The 22,848-nt window shown below is 41.5% G+C and overlaps 1 protein-coding gene across 1 annotated transcript in view; it reads left to right on the top strand.

The window, feature by feature from the left end:
- Window positions 1-6,963, top strand: part of PEX5L (peroxisomal biogenesis factor 5 like) — a 101,673-nt gene extending 94,710 nt beyond the window's left edge. Inside the window, exons 11-13 of the mRNA XM_088452345.1 lie at window positions 4,557-4,722; window positions 5,378-5,535; window positions 6,644-6,963. Coding sequence (XP_088308471.1) covers window positions 4,557-4,722; window positions 5,378-5,535; window positions 6,644-6,848 — 529 coding nt within the window. The 3' untranslated portion in view covers window positions 6,849-6,963. The remainder of the gene's footprint in view (window positions 1-4,556; window positions 4,723-5,377; window positions 5,536-6,643) is intronic.
- Window positions 6,964-22,848: the final 15,885 nt, after the last annotated feature.

The following is a 22,848-nucleotide window of genomic DNA, read 5'->3' as shown; positions in this document are numbered from 1 at the left end:
GCAGCTTCCAAATATTTGATGCCACTGTTGGCAGTGGAGAGGAGATGACTGTATAAGTGAGGGTAGGAAAAGCACATAAGGGAAGAGGGCCCTGCTCTTGAGAGCTTACAATCTAAAGGGGAGTTGCATACAGACATGTGTGACACAGAGGGTAGGTGCAGTGGGTTAGGATGAGAGCTGGGAGGCTTTGATAAAGAAGTGGGTCTTGAGAGCCTGTTTCAAGCTTTGTAGAGAGATGAAGAGTCTGATAGGGAGACGGTTCAAGTGGTGGGGAGCAGTACAAGCAAAATCTTGGAGGCAGGAGTTGGAGGAAGTATTCAGGAGGAGAAGCAGATTTGTTTGTGCAGCAAAATGAATGGGTGGGAGTGTGAAGGGAGATGAGGTCTGAGATGTTAATAGGAGAAGATTGGGTGAGGGCTTTGTAAATGAGTGTGAGGAGTTTGATTTGGGTTCTGAAGGGAAAAGAGAGCTAGTGTAGGAGAGGGAAGGCAGATGCAGTATATTTGTAGAGGAAATAAGCACAACATTAAGCACAGACTGGAGTGGAGCGAGGGGAGCCAAATAAAAAGAGCTTATATAGTAATCCAGTTTAGAGATGACCAGTAATTGGGTGATGGTCTTAATTGCCTTCAGGGTGAGAAAGGGTCTGATCTTGTAGGCATTTCAGAGGTGGAAACATCCGGACTGCAAAAGGTACTGAATGTGTGGTTTGAAGGAGTCAAGGATAACTGAAAGACAGTGCAGTTGCGGGCTCGAATAGATAGTGGTGCTGTAAATTGATAATGAAATTGAGGGAGGTGAGGCAATTTGGGAGGGTTGAAAGGCTATCAACTCAGTCTTAGACATGTTAAGTTTTAGAAAGCGCGGGGACATCCAGGAGAAAATAACAGAAACAGTTGAATATGTAAGAGTGAGGAGAGAGGGAGAGAGATCAGGGAAGTTGATCAGTAGGGACACTATTGCTCTGAATCCTTGGTAGGGATGGCCATCAGAGGGTTAACCATTGATGGGTGCCATCGGTACTTAGCATCGATAACATGAAACCATTGATGGTAAAAAAGTCATGGTTTCACACATTGATGGACATCCCTGCTTTTTCTATAGAGTGAGTGGTGGGCCAATCAGGCTATGGAGGTGAGGCTTAGTAAAATGTCAGAGGGTAGGGCTAAGCTCCATCCCCTGCTCCTACAAAAAATAACAAATATGTTGCTGAGTGTCTGTCAGCTTGTCTACTTGTACAGCATGTGATTGACCCTGCTGCTGACACCCCCACTGATGCCATAAGTGCAAATTAAAGTTGGTTGGCTTCATTGATTTGTTGTTTCTGTATCATAGGGGGGACCTTAGTAAAATATTTTACATTAAATGCAGTTTAAAGTAGCACTTTGTTTGTACTTGTTCTGTAACACTAGTAAATGTGTAAAGCTGAAATGCTTAAACTGCATTTCTTGACTCTCTTTTCCATTTTTATAGAGGCAAAATAAGCATACTCTCATTGTCACTTCCCCTAAGGTAGACTAAACAATTATAGGGAGATGTAATCCCTCCTCTGCAAGAGGATAAACACCATCCCTCCAGCAGGGGCTTCACTGATACAGGTAGCATACCTCCAGGTTTGTTGCCTATGTTGTGTACACATAGACTAAGATTTGGAAACACGCACAGTAATTACAAATTAATCCTAAAAGCAGACATTCTTAATTAAAGCAAAGTAATTTAGTAGTTTTCAAGTCTTTCTCTAAAGATACACCAGCACACTAAGGGGTCTATCCATCATTATATAATTATCACTTGTGATAATTATGTTTTAAATTTGCTGGAAATTTTAAAAAACTGCTTGGCTCCCTAAATCATCATGGCTCCCTAACAAAAGTATCACTTACGAAAACCGGCTCTTTTTGCGGAGTCAGCTTTTTGTAAAAGTTACACTTTTCCCCCTAAACTTACCTATGGATTTCCCAGGCACTGCCGATGTCTGTGAACACTCCACGTCCCAGCCGCCGCCATCTGCTCCCCCTGCTCCTGTGTCCCTTAGCTTCCCCCCCTCCCGATATCAGCTCTGCCCCCGCCCCCTCTCCTCCCCCATGCTGTGTCCCTTAGCTTCACTTCTCTTAGCTCTGTCAAATGCTTTTTCAAAACTTGATGAATGGCCCTTACACTTCATTTTAACAGTTTCACCTACTTTTGTATAAATTAAATGTTGGTGAATAGACCCCTAACAATGGCATATAAAAGTAAAGGTGCGCTGTATAACCTGATGCTGTCCTATATGTAGAACCTTGCTGCTGACAACCGAGGGGTTCTGTCAAAAACTCCCAAAAAACGTAAAATATGTAAATAGTGTCTGCGCTAGTATCTATATAAATTCCAAAGGCTGTTAAAATAACAATAAAATGTATTCAGCATACATATCAACTGCAGTTCACCTATATAAAACAAATAAACAGTAAATACTATTGCCATATCTCCCAGCTTAAATTGAGAGTGCTACAATGTAACTGAAGCACAAGATAAACACATAAGGTTTAAAATATCAACATCTGATAATAATAATAATAATAATAATAATAATAATAATAATAATAATAATAATAATGGTATACTTCACAATGTCCACGTGAAGACAAAAAATAGGGCACTTCCAGCACATAGAAAAGTCTTGATAGAAATGGTATATAGTCACCAATTGAGGAAGCGGTTTGAGGTGCCCCGTGGAAAGTCCCCCAGTAATCAGTCTCCTCTGTGTGTGTGAGTGAGTAACTGTTTCCCTCTTTGGCTTGCAAGAATGTATCGAGTCCTGGCTAGTGTTACGCTTCCGGCGTATGGCTTGTGGTCGCGCCGCAACTGCAGCTCCCAACCCGGCCAGGTAAGTAATTGCTAGGGCGTGTTTAATAGCAGAAGAAGACAGGCAGTGTAGTGGTCTTTTGAAAAAAAACCCTGGGAAAGGGAAGAAACCCGTCAAGGTACATTCTGTGAACTGGTTTACCTGACCAACAACCTTGTGCCATTCTTATGCAACTTTGTATGGTTACCAAGCGGCATCGCTGACCTCCCAGAACTGTGGGTTCTATACAGCGGCAGCACGATCTGGACCGAAGGAGGAAATCCCCTACCCTATCCCTTGTTTTGGAAGTGGGGCCTTTGTGGATGCCTTTCTTCTTGTGCTATTAAGTAAGCCCTAGCAATTACTTACCTGCAATTCATATGTATGCTGAATAAATGTTATTGTTATTTTAACAGCCTTGGGAATTTATATAGATACTAGCGCAGACACTATTTACATACCCGAACAATGGCATCATACAAATTCATATGGCTATATATACTTGGGGTATATAATTATCCATATAGCTATACATACTTGGGGTATATAATTATCCATATAGCTATATATACTTGGGGTATATAATTATCCATATAGCTATATATACTTGGGGTATATTTACTAAAAGTCTATTTTAATTGATTTAAAATTGACGAAAATTCATGAAGCTAAATTACACATTTACTAATACTTACAAAAACAACACAAAAATTGCCTGTTAATAAGAGACATATTTATCACAATCCGCATCTCAGATGTGTATTAGCTGTGATAAATACGCCCAATATCACAATGCGATATTTGAATACATCACAATGATGTATCAAAAATCACATACAGGGACTGAGCTTGCAATAAAGTTCTGTCCCTAAGAATCCACTTCACGCACTTTTCACTGTATTTTTCGCATGCGCCACCGGCTCACCGAAGCCCCCCCTCTTTGATCACCCCCTGCGATTGTCCCCCGCCAAAGCTCCCTAAGGTACCCCTCCCATGATTTCCCTTACCTGCCCGGTAATTGGTGCTCTGGTGACGTCCTCTCTCTGGGGCTCTAGTCAGCTGGTCTCTGGGCTCTATCCAGAAGCTGACCAGGGTCACAGTGCAGAAAGCCCAGAGACCATCTGAGTGGAGCCCCAGAGGAACTCACCGGAGCATCAATCACTGGTCCCTGGATGCAGGTAAGTGTCTATTTAGACCACAAAGTTGATTAATGGTACCAGCTACCGGGAGAAAGCCCTAATAACATCATCTGAAGATTGCATTATTATCACAGGGCTTTCCCCAGTATTTTTTTACAATTTAATTTTAGTAACTATCAGGCAGATCACATTTCCCATTACAAGTATGGGAAATGCGATCTGATTACTAAAAATATGTGAATTGAAGGGATTGGAGTAGTTTTTCATGAAAGCTACTCCAAATGCCCATTAATACATTTAGGTGATACTAAAATAATGTGATTTTAGTTAAAATAATGTTAATAAATATGCCCTTAAATGTGTGATTTAGCCTCAGAAACACAACATTGATGCTGATCGACCATTAGTAAATATACCCCTTCGCTTAATATAGTAAGACAACCAATAGTCAGTAATTAGCTGGGCTAGCAATAGGAGATGAAATATTGCATAGTAATGAGGCAAGATAAGCAATATACCTTGCACTATACATGGATACTTAAATTGACTTAGATTTGCATTTTATTCTTTAAGCTGAGTATTTATACTTGCAGTGCTTCGCTGGAAGAGGTGAAGGATTTATATCTGGAGGCTGCACACCAGAATGGTGACCTGGTAGATCCAGACTTGCAGACTGGACTCGGAGTCTTATTCAACCTCAGTGGAGAGTTTGATAGAGCTGTGGATGCTTTCAACTCTGCCTTAATGGTCCGACCAGAGGTAACTCAATAGTGCTGAAGGAATAAGAGAAACAGTCACTTCGGTCGCAAGGGTTTTTAATTATTTACATTAATGCCAAGGAGATTTTACCTCCCCACCCCATCCTCCGCCAATACATCTAGATAGACCCCAGAAGTCAATATACAAATGAGGCCAAGCTCTGTCTTTCTAATGTCTTATTCGATAGCTATATACAAATTTACTAATATAGAAGTATTATGTGTCTTTAGCAAACAAAATCATCTGTAAATAAATATCTCATTGAAGATTAGAAATTATCTTGTTCCATTGGTGTAGACTATCTATTTAGCTTTATCATGATTAGATCTGGGACATATTTAATTAGTGGCAAGCTTTTGTAAAAGCTGGTAGGTAAAACATTACTTATTTTTGTTACCCCCTCTAAGGCACAAATAGATCAGGTGTCCCTACTCTATTGAATCTGCCCCTATATCTTATACAGTATTCATATTCACACTATAAAAGTACTCATATTAGTTAGCTATGTGGATACAGAGGTGCTAAATAGTGTCCAGTTACAAATATATTTTAGCAATAACCTGCATTACCCTGACACCCTTAGTATAGATATCTGCTACTTGTGAGTCTTATATTTTTAAATTAGGGATCTTTTAAAGGAACTGTTTTTTGCCAGGACTACTCATTGTGGAACCGCTTAGGAGCAACATTAGCAAATGGAGATCGAAGCGAAGAAGCTGTAGAGGCCTACTCAAAAGCACTGGAAATACAGCCAGGTTTTATTAGGTCCAGATACAATTTAGGAATAAGCTGCATTAACCTTGGAGCTCACAGGTTAGTAGCATTGATGTCTATTGCTACTGTATTTTTGGAACTGTTCAAACAACACAAATATAGATACTATAAACAAATACACATTAAGATCCCGGTGGGATGAAAATTTACCTCCATAACAATGCTAATTATTGCCAAATTACTCAGCCTGGAGGGGGCGTCCTGCCTCCAATCATGTTCTTTCTCCTGCCTCTGCCCATCATGCCGATTTATCTCCAGTATCCTCCTCTGTGTCTGGCTGCCATTTCCTGTCTGGGGATCCCTCTAGGGGTGGGCATGCAGCATTTGCCATGGCTTAAGGATTTAGTAATCTGACCTCTGACATCAGGAGGGCACAAACTTAATAGACACTGCTGGCAGAATGCTGCCAGCGCATGAGGTCAGCTAGCCTTGCTCCAGCATTCCAGTAAACCGGTGTTTTCTGTTATCCTGTGTACCAGTTCTTGCCTTGACTATGCTCCTTTGCCTGTTATTCCGACCTGTTTGCCTGTTCCTCCGATTCCGAACTTCAGCTTGTGACCCTGACCTATAGTTACCTTTGAATACCCTTTGGATTCTGGTGCTGTACCATGCTACTGGTTACCTGACTATTTTCCCAGCTTAGTCATGTGTTTGGGGCAGTGAGAGGGCTGTGACCTGCAGACTCACGTCTGTGAAGGCCATACTGCCTTGATATGGTTCTTGGTGGAACCGGGAGAGTTCCTTATACTCATCACCTCAATGCTGCCAGCATTAACTCTCCACAGCCTGATACAACTCCTACAAATACAGTTGACAGCTTACGATACATAGTGTAATTAAGAAACTGGTGGAAGTGGTGGATGTATGTCTCTAATAACCTTCTCAACCCCAAAGGAATCTGAAGGCAAACACAGGTTATTAGTTGGTTGGTGACAGCACTAAATGGACAGCAGCAGCAAATATGTAAACTTTCCAATGCAGTTTACATTAAAATGTCAGAAGATTTCCTGTACTCTAGGAAACTAGAAAAAGAATTACTGAATAAAACACACTTGCACCCAATATAATCATGTTTTAGTCTAGCACGTTTGTTATTTTAGAATGATGCTTCGCTACATGTCTTATATTTGATATGCTTGTTTTCTAGGGAGGCTGTTAGCAACTTCCTTACAGCACTAAGTCTGCAGAGGAAAAGTAGGACTCAGCAGCAAGTCCAACGTCCTGTAATCTCAGGCAACATCTGGGCCGCACTCAGAATAGCTCTGTCCATGATGGACCAACCAGAACTCTTTCATGCCGCCAATGTGGGAGACCTGGATGTCCTTTTACGAGCTTTCAATATAGAATTATGAAGCAGTGTGTGGACCTCAAAAACATTTTTACAACGTACATAGTGTTCACTGCAGATGGGCATGATATTCAGTACTTCCATTACCAGATGATAACTTGGCTTTGGTTTTTTTTTTTTTTTTGGCCTAAAGCTCGCTGGGTTATATCTGACACGAAAAGCACAAACAATAAGGAAATGTAGACGAAGATGATTTTTATAAAACGTTTAAAAATCTTTACAATAATAAATATTTACATAGAAATGTTCTTATACTAGTAAACAAGACAGATGTACAGGAGTCCTAGTTTATTTTCAGGCATTTAATAAAGATATCTGGTCCAGACGCTTGGTGGACATGGACCACACGTCATCAGATGTCCACATTTTAAAGATGTTTTATACACAAACATGCACCTGCGGTGCGTGGAAGAACTCCTGATCAGTGCATGAGGATCTATATATTGTATACAGTCTGTATGGCCTTTAAACATGTTAGTAGAGATGGAGTAGTTTTATTAGTACTGTTTTGCATATCCTGCTGGAGTATAAATATGCCAGCACCTTCCAAGGAATACAGTACCACGTATATATAAGATCCAACGCACTTCACAATAAATCCCACAGCAATGAAGTGTACACTGTCAGAACAACTCCAATTGCCTTTGCTAACCGCTGTATTGTCCGCAGGTATAGCCAACTGCCAAATTTGATGTTGATTTTTATCTACACAAACAGTAAGTTGCACTGACTGAGACTATGACATGCCTGTTTGTGACTATACATTTGCACTTTAGTACATAGTTTATTTATGCAATGTGTTTGTGTTAGTACTGTAGCATTAAAGAATTGAACAATCTGGCCATAATGGCAGATAGGACCAAATATATACTACTTTGATATTTTGTATTTTGTTAGATTATTAATATTGTGTGCTCAGACTTAAAATTGTGTTAGAGTAGAAAATAATCAGAAAAGATAATATAAATGGCTTACTATAGATCCGTGATAGGCAAGCACTCTGTGGCAATCCAACTGTGGTGAAATAACAATATCAACATACCCTCCAAGCCAGAGAACAGCAGTGCAGGCTGGGACTTGTAGATCTGTTATTACGGATAGAGAGCCACAGCTTGTTATTCTCTGGTTACTAAACCCATAGATCTGTCATATTTTCATACATAACTATGATACTTGGCCTTATGCAAATCATAGTTCATATGAACACTGCCAAAAAAAAAAAATCTGCATTCAAATATTTCATATTCTTTTTGTTTATTTGCAAAAGAATCTTCAACAATGTTGAGATCGTATTAATATGTATACAGTCCCTTGAATGGAGTGTGCCATTAACAAGGACCTGTAATCCGTGACCATAAAACCAGAGTGGATTTATTATTTTCACCCTATAATAAAAACAGAAAATGAGTTTTATAATATTCACCCAGAGTTACAGTCACAAGAATTAGTAACTAAATACATATAAAAATAGCTGAAAAAGTAAGTCTCTGTGGCACAAATTAAGTAGAGATAATGATGTACTACATAATTAGTAGTGACAGGAAGCCATGCATTACTCTGTCTAACACATTGTACAGAGACCAGAAACTTTTATAGTCATATCTCAATCCCAACTCATAGATTCAGCATGAGCATAACTGTAGTGTATTTCAAAAGCCATTCTGACATCCCTTGTTTAATAAAAAAACAACCCCATAACATTTGTATGTTATTAGTAGTTAAACATAATCTTTAAAACACAAATGTTGTCTCTTTCATTATCATTAGATCCACCAATAATGCCGAAAGCAATTCATTTTTCAGTAAAAAAAAGCATTATTTAATATCTTCCAATATGCTGTCCACAAATCCTGCTGCCTTATTGAAAATCAGTGGAGAATGCAGCAGGGCTGGGGCATATTTCTGCACTTGTCACTTTTCCCTATAGTTTCCATAGACACCGTATTTACTAATAGTTGATTTTAATCGATTTTCATCAATTTAAAATCGATCTAAGTACAATCACGATTGGACACTGCACACTGGGAGGTTTGTAGTTGTACGGGGTAAGCTGCTAAGTAAGAAGGATGTCCTTCCTTCCAAATATACAGTATAAACAGAACAAGAGAAAACTCAGCGCTAAAACCTCTATATCTCCGTGCAGTGTGGATAGATATATGGCATAATTCAGTGAGTCCCCATTAACTTAAATTATAGGTTCCTTATATTGTAGTGGTTCAGGTAAAAAAATGAGAGAATGTGCTCATAAAGTCTCATATAACACTAGTCAGCTACTGTATATGAGACTTTACGAATCACTTGAATAAGTATCAATGTAACTTTGACTTAAACTGTACTCGTACTGCATGGTTTTATTATTGTTGTTATTAAAACTGTCATTAGCCATAGATATAGTTAATCTGGTACACATTCTCTAATTTTTTACCTGAACCACTACAATATAAGGAACCTATAATTTAACTTAATGGGGACTCACTGAATTATGCCATATATCTATCCACACTGCACGGAGATATAGAGGTTTTAGCGCTGAGTTTTCTCTTGTTCTGTTCAAAATCGATCAAAATTATCTAAATTGATGTTATGTTTCTGGGGCTAAATCACACATTTACTAACTCTTAAATAAACAAAGCAAAAATTGATTAAAATAGACGTTTAGTAAATATACCCCTATATTTGTAAAGTGACAGTATTTATAATATCCAGGAACACCCTTAACGAGGTAATAATGAAATGTGGTGATTCTAAATCCTATGTTTTCTGTAGCAGCACAAACAGGGATGATACAAGATCTTTATTTTATCCGAATCAGGATGTAATGTCTTTACACGTACCTTTAGTCTATAACGAAAATTGTGTCCATCAGATATTATTTACCTCCCTCTCTCTCTCTCTCTCTCTCTCTCTCACTCTCTCTCTCTATATATATATATATATATACACACACACACACACATAACTATCTCTCACTCTCTCTCTCTCTCATCTTAATTAGTTTCTTCCTCTTTGATGTCATGATTGCCTTGCTTTTTCTAAATATAATCCTTAATTTGATTGCTCTGCTATTTTTAAAGGGACTGATTAATGACATGTAGATAATGATTTAGCTACATTTACCTATGTAACCAGCTTTTCCTATCAAATATCAAGATGTTAACAACTGCCCTGCTTCTCTATTGTATTACTCTGCAAAGAGCTGTTATGTCCATGCACAGACACCAAGGGCTCATGTAGGGTTGCATAAAATAAGCCTTTCTGTACTGTGTGCGCGCACTTTTGCTTGCATTCATATACAGATTCGGTCACATCCTACACTTAGGACTCCCTACGCTTAGAGAGACGAAATTTGCGGGCAAGGGTATCCCGAGTACAGTAAGGGCTCATTCACATAAACACTAAGGATTATGGAGCCTATTCATCATATGATAAATGAGTAGGACTACCTGATATTCAGCAAAGTCCGAAAAACTGAAAGTTTTCAGAGTTTGCTTGCAAGAACAAGCTTCCTGGTCAGGGTTGCCTACCCTCCCGATTCGGGCGGGAGCCTCCCGATAAACGGGTGCAGCTCCCGCCCCCCTGGAAAGGCAGGCAAGCCTCCCGCCGATCCCCGACCCCCCCACACACACTGCCAATACCTGCTAAACCCCCGCAGCGGGGGGGGGCGCTGATGCGATTCACTGTTAATTTTGGCCCCGTCCCCTGCTTTACAATGCCTGTTTTTTTGGCATTGTGTAGCGGGGGTGGGGCCAAAATGACACAACTGCGTGGCCCCGCCCCCTGTCACACCCGCAAAACTACCTCAGCCCATCTGGACACGCCCCCTTTTGCCAGCCATGCCCCCTGTTCTGCCGATCTGGCTGCTCCCTCCCGGAAGGAGCAGCCAGATAATCGGTAAGTATGGTCCTGGTGCAATATATACCCTGATGATAATGATCAGCAGCAGTCACTTATGATTGGACGATTGTATCTGGATCCCTCCTATTGATAGTTTAGAAATCACTATTGAGGCTACTATGTTATATGGAGTCCCGGACATATATTTGGAGCACTTCACGTTACTTCATTCTAAATTCATATTTATAAATGCAACTTTTTTCAGCCTAAAAATGCACAACTATCTGGATGCATCTATCTGGATGACAGTTATTGCTTTATTTCATGATAATTATGTTGATTTTATGATGTATTCATATATCGTCACAATGCATATGCAGCCTTATGATGTTTTGTATGTAGCTATCGTTATATCATTCAGTCTTTATCAGAGTCTGCTTCTACTGCAGTAGTTACAAATGCCCAATAAATAAATAGATAAATGTATCCCACAGACAAGTACATTAACATTAGGAGAAATCTCGAGCCTCAGGGTGACATGAAAAGTTCTAGGTCTTGGTACGTGAAAGGGGCGTAGTTAATAGTGTGTGTGGAGATATTCTCCTCTGCACCAACCAATGTGGAGCCCCACAGATTATGTTGCCTGTATGAAAAGCCAAGTCATATATTGGATATTAGTGAGTAGAAGGAGGTGTCAAAACGTGGCGTATTGTTGAATGCATTGTTCTTATTGATAAATGCATTTTGTATGTATCATGTCTAGTACTGCTAGAGGACCCCTTAAATACATTCCAAAGTAGTCAATTACCTTACCGGGCCAGTCTGGGAAAATAGGGATCAATGTACATTAACATTGCCAATATTTCACTGTCCTCAGATCAAACCTAAACACTAGTAACATGTTAAATGAAACTAAACCTGTGGCCTTATTGTTATATACCCCCAACCCTGATCCGGCTAAATCCCATTACATGTTCACAAATATAATTACATAACACAAGCTGTAATGTTCTGGAAGTCACCAGCGTATCAAGAAGCCATGATTTCAAGCACTTAGAGATTTCAAACCATTGCGCAACAGAAAATGTGTTGGTTTTGCTGCCACGTGAACAGAGAGTATATACTTAGCCCAATCAGTGCATAACTTTTGATATTTTGCCTCAGTAAGAGAATAGTGGAGGTATTCAGACACAGTGCCACAGTCTCAACCCATCCAATGCCAGTACTGAGCTGTAAACATTATCAGAGATAGGATTTATTTCATAAAGAACATTACTTGATCATATTTTCTCCCTACTTTTCTAAGATGACAATTCTAGCAATCCATGCAATATGGTATTTATAATGCCACCAAACTAGAAAGAGAAATCTATATTTTTAAAGTGTGACTGCTATGATGGTCAAAGGTATTTGATTTGTATAAAGGACAGTTTTTTAAAACAAAATATAATAACCTCAGGTAATGCCATGTTGCATGAATTTAGCATTTATGTATTTATTTTCAATCTAATAACCAAAAGCATGCATTATAATGTATTTTATTGTATATATAAACATAATGCACAATTAAATGACATTAGGAATACAGGACTATCGTTTTGTGTCTTTATGTGTGCACAAATAAATGTCTTAATTGTGACTACATCTTTTATTAATCCGTCAGCAAGTTAAGTTAGGTCTGGAAAACAAATTTTATATAGTAATATATAATGATTAGAGTTTTTAGTGTTAATAAATAATATATAATATGAAAATATAGGGAATTTGGAGGCCAAGTAAACACCTTCAACTCTTTGATATGTTCCTCAAACCATTCCTAAACATTTTTTGCAGTGTGGAAGGACACCTTATCCTGCTGTTAGGCCACTACTAAGGATTCTGAATTTAAACCTCTATACGCTCCTGTCTATACCTTCTAAAATTCACACTATTTACAATACCTTCAGACTTTGAGAAAATGTGTTTCCAACGCACAAGGTATATTATTCAAGCAAAGTACAGATAGTTACACGCTGTGATCTAAATCCAATTTAGCACAAAGAAATTATACAGACCCAAGGTACAGTTATACATACGCATGCGCTCTGGGACCAGATTCCGGCATCAACAAGAAACCTCCATCAACAGCATCAGCATGAAGACTGAGGACTGGGGTCAGAACACACATATATATACCCTTACAGAAATAGACTATACAATAGAGAGGTTTGTTGCGATCCCATTGGTTCTCCATCACGGTGCTTCTGTTACAGGACATTTAACAGGTCGATTCAAATGGACACAGACCAGCCTCCGACAGCCTTTTGTCTCCATTTTCCCGCCTCATGCAAATCTAAGCTGTTAATTTTACAAAGTACATTTTGGTGTTTTAACTCTCTACGGTCCATAACCTGAGAATGCATGTTGCGATCTTCACACCGATGATACCGGAAAGCTGTTGAGAAAGTACAGATCAGTACAACACCAAACACGGTTTACTTATCATGTATTAAACCTTAGATACCAAATAGTCTCTATTTCACAGCAATAGTAATAAATGAATAATGGATCTTACACTTTGAAGCTATGGAACCTTTTATGTGAGTGTGCACTGTGTAAGTATTAGGGGTTCGGGAAAAGACGCTAGTTAAGTTGGGGCAGATGGGTACGCATGAAGCTAATAAACAGCGTTCGCATGCGGGATATTATGTATTCGCTAATGTGCGTCGTGTTAACAGCGCAACTGTGTGTATTAATGTGTGTATGGGGTATGGTAAAATATGCGATCGCATAATGCTAATAATAGCATCGCCATATGTACTTAAGTGTGAGTTTAGCTAAAATGGCACTGAGCGGCCTTTCGCAAAATGGCGTCTCGCAGATCTCATTTTCAAGATGGTGTCTTGCGGCCATTCGCAAGATGGCATCATTTCAATCTAATTTTAAGCTGATCTTGTCTCAGCCAATTATCCAGCTTTGACACTACCATCAGGGAATACTGTTGCCATGAAGGGGTGTACTTGTTCTGCAATAATGTTTAGGTAGGCGGTACGTGATGAAGTAACATCCACATTAATGCCAGAACCCAAGGTTTCCCAGCAGAACATTGCCCAGTGTATTACAGTGCCTCTGTCGGCTTGCCTTCTTCTGTTAGTGCATCCTGGTGCCATTTATTTCCCAGGTAAACGACGCATATGTACCTGGCCTTCCACTTGATATAAAATAAAATGTGATTCATCAGACCAGGCCACCTTCTTCCATTGCTCCATTGTCCAGTTCTGACACTCACGTGCCCATTGTAGGCGTTTTCCTCAGTGGACAGGGGTCCGCATGGGTTCTCTTGTCTGCAGCTACGCTGCCCCATTTGCAGCAAACTGAGATGCACTGTGTGTTCTGACACCGTTCTATCATAGTCAACATTAACTTTATTCAATTTTTGTTACAGTAGATCTTCTGTGGGATCACATGATGGCTAGCCTTCGCTTCCGATGCTGCATCATGACCCTGTCGCTAGTTCACCGGATGCCCTTCCTTGGACCACTGTTGGTCCAAGGAATGTTCTATCCGCTGTATTCCAGGAACACCCTACAAGACTTACTGTTATGGAGATTCTCTGACCCAGTCGTCTAGCCATCACAATTGTCTTTTGTCAAAGTCACTCAAATCCTTATGCTTGCCTATTTGTCCTGCTTTCAACTCATCAACTTTAAGAACTGATTGTTCACTTGCTGCCTAATGTATCCCACCTCTCAACAGGTGCCATTGTAATGAGATAATCAATGTTATTTACCTCACTTGTCAGTTTTAATGTTATGGTTGATGGGTGTGTATATATTAGGGGTGTGCACCGGCCACTTTTCGTGTTTTGTGTTTTGGTTTTGGATCTGGATCTTTCTTCGTGTTTTGGATCTGGATTGGTTTTGCCAAAACCACCCTTCCGTGTTTTGGGTTCTGGGTTTTGTGTTTTGGATCTGTATTTTTTTGAAAAAAAGCATAAAAACAGCTAAAATCACAGGATTTGTAGGTTTTTCTGCTCCTATGCTATTATTAACCTCAATAACCTTAATTTCCACTCATTTCCAGTCTATTCTGAACACCTCACACCTCACAATAGTGTTTTTATGTCCAAAAGGTTGCACCGAGGTAGCTGGATGACTATGCTAAGCGACACGAGTGGGCGGCACAAACACGTGACCCATCTAGGCGTGAAGCTGCAGTGGCGGACAGGATGGCAGTTTGAAAAACTAGGCCCCAAACTGTACATAATGCAAAGAAAAAAAAGAGGTGCAAGATGGAATTGTCCTTGGGCCCTCCCACCCACCCTTATGTTGTATAAACAGGACATGCACACTTTAACAAACCAATCATTTCAGCGCCAGGGTCTGCCACACAACTGTGGCTGAAATGATTGGTTCGTTTGGGCCCCCACAAAACAAGCTGGCAATTAATCTGTCCCTGCACAAACTGGCTCTACGGAGGCAAGATGTCATCCTCATCCTCCTCATCCACCGATTCCTCACCCTCTTCAGTGTGTACATCCTCATCCTCACAGAGTATTAATTCGTCCCTGCTGGAACCACAGGTCCCTCTGTACGTTCTGGAGGCTGGTCTCCCTGGAAGAGTTGAATTGTTGAAGTTGTATGAACATCATCTTCTCCACATTTTGTGGAAGCAACCTCCTACGCCTTTCGCTGACAAGGTTCCCGGCTGCACTAAAAACTCTTTCGGAGTACACACTGGAGGGGGGGCAACTCAGGTAAAATAGAGCCAGTTTGTACAGGGACCTCCAAATTGCTTCTTTTTCCTGCCAGTACAGGTACGGACTGTCTGACATGCCTACTTGGATGCTGTCACCGATGTAATCCTTTAACAGACAGACGCACGCTTGTCGCTGCTGCTTTGAGGATGCAAGTGCGGCTACAGCCCACACAATTCACAAAGACAGAAAAAAAAAAAGAATATTTTTATTGTTTGTGGAGCGCACTTTGAGGGTTACACCACCCTTTAACAGACAGACGCACGCTTGTCGCTGCTGCTTTGAGGATGCAAGTGCGGCTACAGCCCACACAATTCACAAAGACAGAAAAAAGAAGAAGAATATTTTTATTGTTTGTGTAGCACACTTTGAGGGTGTCACCACCCTTTAACAGACAGACGCACGCTTGTCGCTGCTGCTTTAAGGATGCAGGTGCGGCTACAGCCCACACATTTCACAAAGACCGAAAAAAAAGAACAATATTTTAATTGTTTGTGTAGCACACTTTGAGGGTGTCACCACCCTTTAACAGACAGACGCACGCTTGTCGCTGCTGCTTTAAGGATGCAGGTGCGGCTACAGCCCACACAATTCACAAAGACAGAAAAAAGAATATTTTTATTGTTTGTGTAGCACACTTTGAGGGTGTCACCACCCTTTAACAGACAGGCGCACGCTTGTCGCTGCTGCTTTGAGGATGCAGGTGCGGCTACATCGCACACAAGTCACAAACACATTAAAGAAAAATTTTTATTTTTTGGAGCACTTTGAGAGTTACAACACCCTTTAACAGACAGACGCACGCTTGTCGCTGCTGCTTTGAGGATGCAAGTGCGGCTACAGCCCACACAATTCACAAAGACAGAAAAAAGAAGAATATTTTTATTGTTTGTGTAGCACACTTTGAGGGTGTCACCACCCTTTAACAGACAGACGCACGCTTGTCGCTGCTGCTTTAAGGATGCAGGTGCGGCTACAGCCCACACATTTCACAAAGACCGAAAAAAAAGAACAATATTTTAATTGTTTGTGTAGCACACTTTGAGGGTGTCACCACCCTTTAACAGACAGACGCACACTTGTCGCTGCTGCTTCAAGGATGCAGGTTCGGCTACAGCCCACACAATTCACAAAGACAGAAAAAAAAAGAACAATATTTTAATTGTTTGTGTAGCACACTTTGAGGGTGTCACCACCCTTTAACAGACAGACGCACGCTTGTCGCTGCTGCTTTGAGGATGCAAGTGCGGCTACATCGCACACAAGTCACAAACACATTAAAAAAATTTTTTATTTTTTGGAGCACTTTGAGAGTTACAACACCCTTTAACAGACAGACGCACGCTTGTCGCTGCTGCTTTGAGGATGCAAGTGCGGCTACAGCCCACACAATTCACAAAGACAGAAAGAAGAAGAATATTTTTATTGTTTGTGTAGCACACTTTGAGGGTGTCACCACCCTTTAACAGACAGACGCACGCTTGTCGCTGCTGCTTTGAGGATGCAAGTGCGGCTACATCGCACACAAGTTACAAACACATTTAAAAAAAAAATTATTTTTTGGAGCACTTTGAGAGTTACAACACCCTTTAACAGACAGACGCACGCTTGTCGCTGCTGCTTTGAGGATGCAAGTGCGGCTACAGCCCACCCAATTCACAAAGACAGAAAAAAAAGAACAATATTTTAATTGTTTGTGTAGCACACTTTGAGGGTGTCACCACCCTTTAACAGACAGACGCACGCTTGTCGCTGCTGCTTTGAGGATGCAGGTGGAATCTAGACGGGATTTGGAACCGAGGACACACTACCTCCATCAATTGTCTAAATCCCACTGCACTAATGGCGGATACCGGACGCACGTCTAACACCAACATAGCAGTCAAGGCCTCAGTTATACGTTTTGCTTCAGGATGACTGCTGTCGTACTTCATCCTCATCGCTAGGGACTGTTGGAGGGTCAATTGTTTAGTAAAAGTAGTGATGTTCCTACTTCCTCTCTGGGATGATGAACAAGTCCCAGCAGCAGCAACAGCACTAGGAGGAAGTGGTTCTTGATCTTTCCCTATTTTATTTTTATCGGAGAAAGTTTGGTCCTCCAATTATGTTATATTGATATATACGTGCGGCTAAAGCGCACACAAACACAGAAAATATTTTTTTATTTTTGCTGGAGAGTAGTGCACTTTGTGGGTTACACCACCCTTTAAGAAATGAGCCAGCCGGCTCTTTACTTATGGGACACAGGCGCATGCTTGGCTCTGCTCCTTTGTTGATGCACGTGCAGCCACAGTGCACACAAGTCACAAACACAGAAAATATATATTTTTTTGTTTTGGAGTGTACTTTGGGGGTTACAGAACCCTTTAACGGTCAAGCCAGCCGGCCCTTTACTTATGACACAGGCGCACGCTTGGCACTACTTTGTTGATGCACGTGCGGCTACTGCGCACACAATTCACAAACACAGAAAATAATTTTTTTTTTGGTTTGGACTGGAGTGTACTTTGGGGGTTACAGCACCCTTTAACGGTCAAGCCAGCCGGCCCTTTACTTATGACACAGGCGCACGCTTGGCACTACTTTGTTGATGCACGTGCGGCTACTGCGCACACAATTCACAAACACAGAAAATAATTTTTTTTTTGGTTTGGACTGGAGTGTCCTTTTGGGGGTTACAGCACCCTTTAACGGTCAAGCCAGCCGGCCCTTTACTTATGACACAGGCGCACGCTTGGCACTACTTTGTTGATGCACGTGCGGCTACTGCGCACACAATTCACAAACACAGAAAATAATTTTTTTTTTGGTTTGGACTGGAGTGTACTTTGGGGGTTACAGCACCCTTTAACGGTCAAGCCAGCCGGCCCTTTACTTATGACACAGGCACACGCTTGGCACTACTTTGTTGATGCACGTGCGGCTACTGCGCACACAATTCACAAACACAGAAAATAATTTTTTTTTTGGTTTGGACTGGAGTGTACTTTGGGGGTTACAGCACCCTTTAACGGTCAAGCCAGCCGGCCCTTTACTTATGACACAGGCGCACGCTTGGCACTACTTTGTTGATGCACGTGCGGCTACTGCGCACACAATTCACAAACACAGAAAATATTTTTTTTTTTGGTTTGGACTGGAGTGTACTTTCGGGGGTTACAGCACCCTTAATGGTCAAGCCAGCCAGCCCTTTACTTATGACACAGGCGCACGCTTGGCACTACTTTGTTGATGCACGTGCGGCTACTGCGCACACAATTCACAAACACAGAAAATAATTTTTTTTTGGTTTGGACTGGAGTGTACTTTCGGGGGTTACAGCACCCTTTAACGGTCAAGCCAGCCAGCCCTTTACTTATGACACAGGCGCACGCTTGGCACTACTTTGTTGATGCACGTGCGGCTACTGCGCACACAATTCACAAACACAGAAAATATATTATTTTTTTAGCACTTGGGGGGAGCACCCCTGATGGACAGAGCACCCCCTGGACAACACTACAGCACCCCTTTAGGACTGGGACACTGCACAGGACTTTGGAGTGGACACAGCCCCTATGGAGAACTGACTGCACAACACAGTCCAGCCAGCCCCTATGGACTTTGAAGTAGTGGACACAGCCCCTATTAACAACAGCAGCACAGCACAACACAGCCAGCCCCTATGGACTTTGAAGTAGTGGACAACAGCAGCACTACACTACACTACACTACACAGCCCTAACTCCCACCCTCCCTCTTCACTGTCCACAGCCGAGTGAGAAAATGGCGCCGATGCGGGTACCTTATATAGGATCCAAAACCCACGAGACTCGGAAGGCGGGATGATGACGTTTTGCCTCGATTTCAGATCCGAGTCAGGCGGGAAAAGTCGAGCCTGACTCGGATTGGACTCGGATCGGGGGGGCTCGGGGGGGTTCGGATTTCAGAAATCCGAACCCGCTCACCCCTAGTATATATATATATATATATATATATATATATTATACATTAGTGCACTCTCCCTTTAAGAGAGAAAGTCCAATGCCAGAGTCGACCTTGTTATAAATCAGAGAATATGTCAACTGAATCCAGGAGATGCAATGCAAAAATAAAAAGGAATTTTATTTCATAAACATTTTGAGACCTATCCAGTCTATCCAGGGCTTTTAAAAAAGGCTAAATTGGTCCTGATTTGTTTGTATGGAACTTTTTTTTTTTGTTCAGTGCCAAAAGATTTCTAAGTGGTAATAGATCCCCCAGTATTTGATCCGCCAGTGGCATTATCCCCACCCCAGTGACCACAGGTCTCCATTGAAAAATACTCCCATATAACCCCATTCAGTGGTAATAAGCTCTCAATAGATCATCCCCATCCAATGGCAATAATTATATTTGTAGCATTAACACTCAATTTCAGTTGCCATAAATCTTCAAGTAGCCATATATCCCTCTCCCAGCGGCATTCCCCTCCCCTATACCTCATGAAGAGCACAGTGGAGTGTGACTAGGGATGGACATCGGAAGCCCACCATCATATGATGGCAGCGCTTCCACCATTGAATCTTTGGTTAGTTACCATCGCATCAAAAGCATTTAATGGTGAAAACTACTCATATGAATAGTAAAGGGGCGGGGTTAGGGGAGGGGCTCAGACACAGTAAAAAAAAAATAAACCTAGGCAAGGTTGGCAGGCAGAGCTGACTGAGGATGAGGAGAATGGGAAACACTGTCACTGCAACGCTGCTGCTCCAATGAGTCACACTTAAGGTGCATACACACTAGACGATATGCTCCCTGAGCGATATCGTCCAGTGTGTCCCCGGCAGGCTGTGCTCAATGTCGTTTATGACATTGAGCACAGCCGCTGAACGATATCATTAACGATATCGTTCAGCACCGGGCTCTCTCCCCCATTCCCGGACATGCAGCAACCTGACGAGATCGTCAGGTTGGCCTGCATGTCAGCCCGATGAACGATGATGACGAACGACCCGCAGGAACGCGCGTCGTCGTCATCGTTCATCTTTTTGGGCTTAAAAATGGACGATAAAGTGGACGACTGAACGATAACGATATCGTTATCGTTCAGTCGTCCACTTTATCGCCCAGTGTGTACGCACCTTTAGGGATGGACATCGATGGACGATGTTTGCCGACCAGCAATGTTTTTCTTCCGATGTTAGTGTTTTTTACCAATTGATGGCAGCATTCCGATGTTTGCTGCCATTGAATGGTAATCATTCATTGGTGTTTCGATGGTGGCTTCTTTTCTTTAAAAACTAAAAGCTATACCTCCCATGGCTGCTGTGTGCTGTGCCTCTGCCTCTGATAACCTTTCTGGCTCATGCTGCTGGGATCGTTGGAGGCTGTCTCTCACTGCCTCAGACCTGGCCCTCCCACCCCTCTCTGCTAGCTCTGATTGGCTCTCTGAGACAGTGAGAGCCAATCAGAGTGCAGCCCTGGCCCAGCAGCAGCAGTCACTCACAGACACACAGCTAACGTTTTCACAGCAAAGATGGAGAGTGATTTCTTTGCTGGTGCTGTAAGAGGTTCGTTTTCTGTGTGTTATAAGTATATTTAATAATGTTTTTACACTTCACTTTCTTGTTGCTGTGTTGAGTGTCGAAGTGCTGCACGAACATGCAGCACTTCGCTCCTGAAGGTGTGTGTACCTATTGCCACTGATATCACCACTACTGCATAGTCACAACACTGCTGTGTATATTACCGCTGTTAATACTATTACCACCGATCCTCAATAAATATGCGGCAGCTGTGCAAAATTATGCAAAAACCGCTGGAGTAATCTTAAGTAAAAAGATGCCAGCTGCAACTCTGCATATGGATCCGCAATTATTTCTGGTCACACAAATGTGGCTGCACTATTGGCTGCATTGCAGGCAGCTCTGAATCAGCCCCAGCACAAGTAACTTAGTAAGTCAATTATTCTAGTAACAACATTAAAAGAACCAAAACAATACAAACTTAACTTTATTCTGGGCCTATAATCTTCAAGGAGTGTTCAAAATATCAGCAGGAATATGAGCGATGATTTTACTGTCAGAAAGATTTCATTCCAGATTTTGTTACTGTACTAGGTCTAGGGGGCATATTTATGTAGTTTATTTACACATTTATTTAGTGTAGTTTGTGTATTTATTTTTCTATTTGTTATGGATGCTGCCAGGAGTAAGACAAGAGAGGACAGGAAGGTGGAGGAGAGGGATCCAGTGAGGATAGAGTATAGAGTGATGGAGGAGGCAGAGGACCAGGACTCCGATTTCCAGTAGGAGCCTCAAACTGGCAAAACTAAATCTGTCCACAACGTCAGGTTTAACTATGAGGAGAATTGTGCATTGTAAACTCCTTGTTGTCTAACTTTAAGGGTTATTTGGTAACCGGGCCCAACGCACATCTACAAGAAGAAAGCATGCCAAGTGGCAGGCAGCAGTTTTCTATTGGGCAAAAATGCAACAAGTGCCAGTGTGTGAAGCGTTCCTCAGACATCTAATACCGTGTCATATCCAAGATGGCCCTGGAAAGCCGCTCTTCACACAACACTGGAGCTGGGTTACCTGTGGAGGTGGATTTATAATGAGTATGAGGAACGGGTCCAGGGAATTATGGAGCAGGAACTGATGTCAGTAGTTAATGTGCATGCTGCCATGCACCACATGCTTGTGTTTCCTTTTATAGGCATCATATTTAAGTTCCTACCAATAGAATAGTGTTTAGAAGCTAAAATCTTTCTGTCGATTTTGTAGTCAATTTTCAATCCCACTGTCAGTAAATGATAGAATCCTGTAGTCACAGACTAAACACCATTCTGATGCATCCCTGGTTGCAGTCTCCATTAAAATAGCTATGGATAGTGCCCGCTCTAAGGTCAGCTCAGGCTCAGCCAGCAATTACTTTTGTATACTTGTACTTGTCATCCCACAAACTAAACGGTCTCTTGGTGCATCTGATAACCCCGCTCCAAACTCACAATGTTCAGATAACTTTCTTAGTTAAACAATGTATTCTAATTTCTGACACACTTTCACTTTCAGTGTGATCCCTTTCTGTGAAACCTGAATCTTTCAGCAATTGCTAATGGCATAGAATGTAAATGCCTTTGTTGTATTATGCTCACAATGTCAGTGAATGACTTGCTGGCTGGCTTTCCAAGTGATGTTAAACTCCTCAGTAAACTGTATGTTTTGGCACCCATTATACTGAGTAATGGTGCATACACATGGTCAGATTTTCTTTCAGATTTGAACGATAACGATTAAAAAAATCGTTCAATTGTTCATATCTGAAAGAAAATCTGACATGTGTCCCTGCAACGATGAACGACGCGCGTTCCCCTTTTGTCAGATAATGATATCTCACATCTGAATTGTTTGCAATCAGATTTGGTCGATTTCATTCATTTTAATACTGTCTGAAACCGTTCAAAAGTTAAAAT

This window comes from Taudactylus pleione, unplaced genomic scaffold (assembly GCF_031769625.1).
Source record: "Taudactylus pleione unplaced genomic scaffold, aTauple2 ptg000037l, whole genome shotgun sequence".
Lineage (NCBI taxonomy): Eukaryota > Metazoa > Chordata > Amphibia > Anura > Myobatrachidae > Taudactylus > Taudactylus pleione.
The sequence above is the reverse complement of the archived record's forward strand: the minus strand, read 5'-3'. Positions and strand labels throughout refer to the sequence as shown.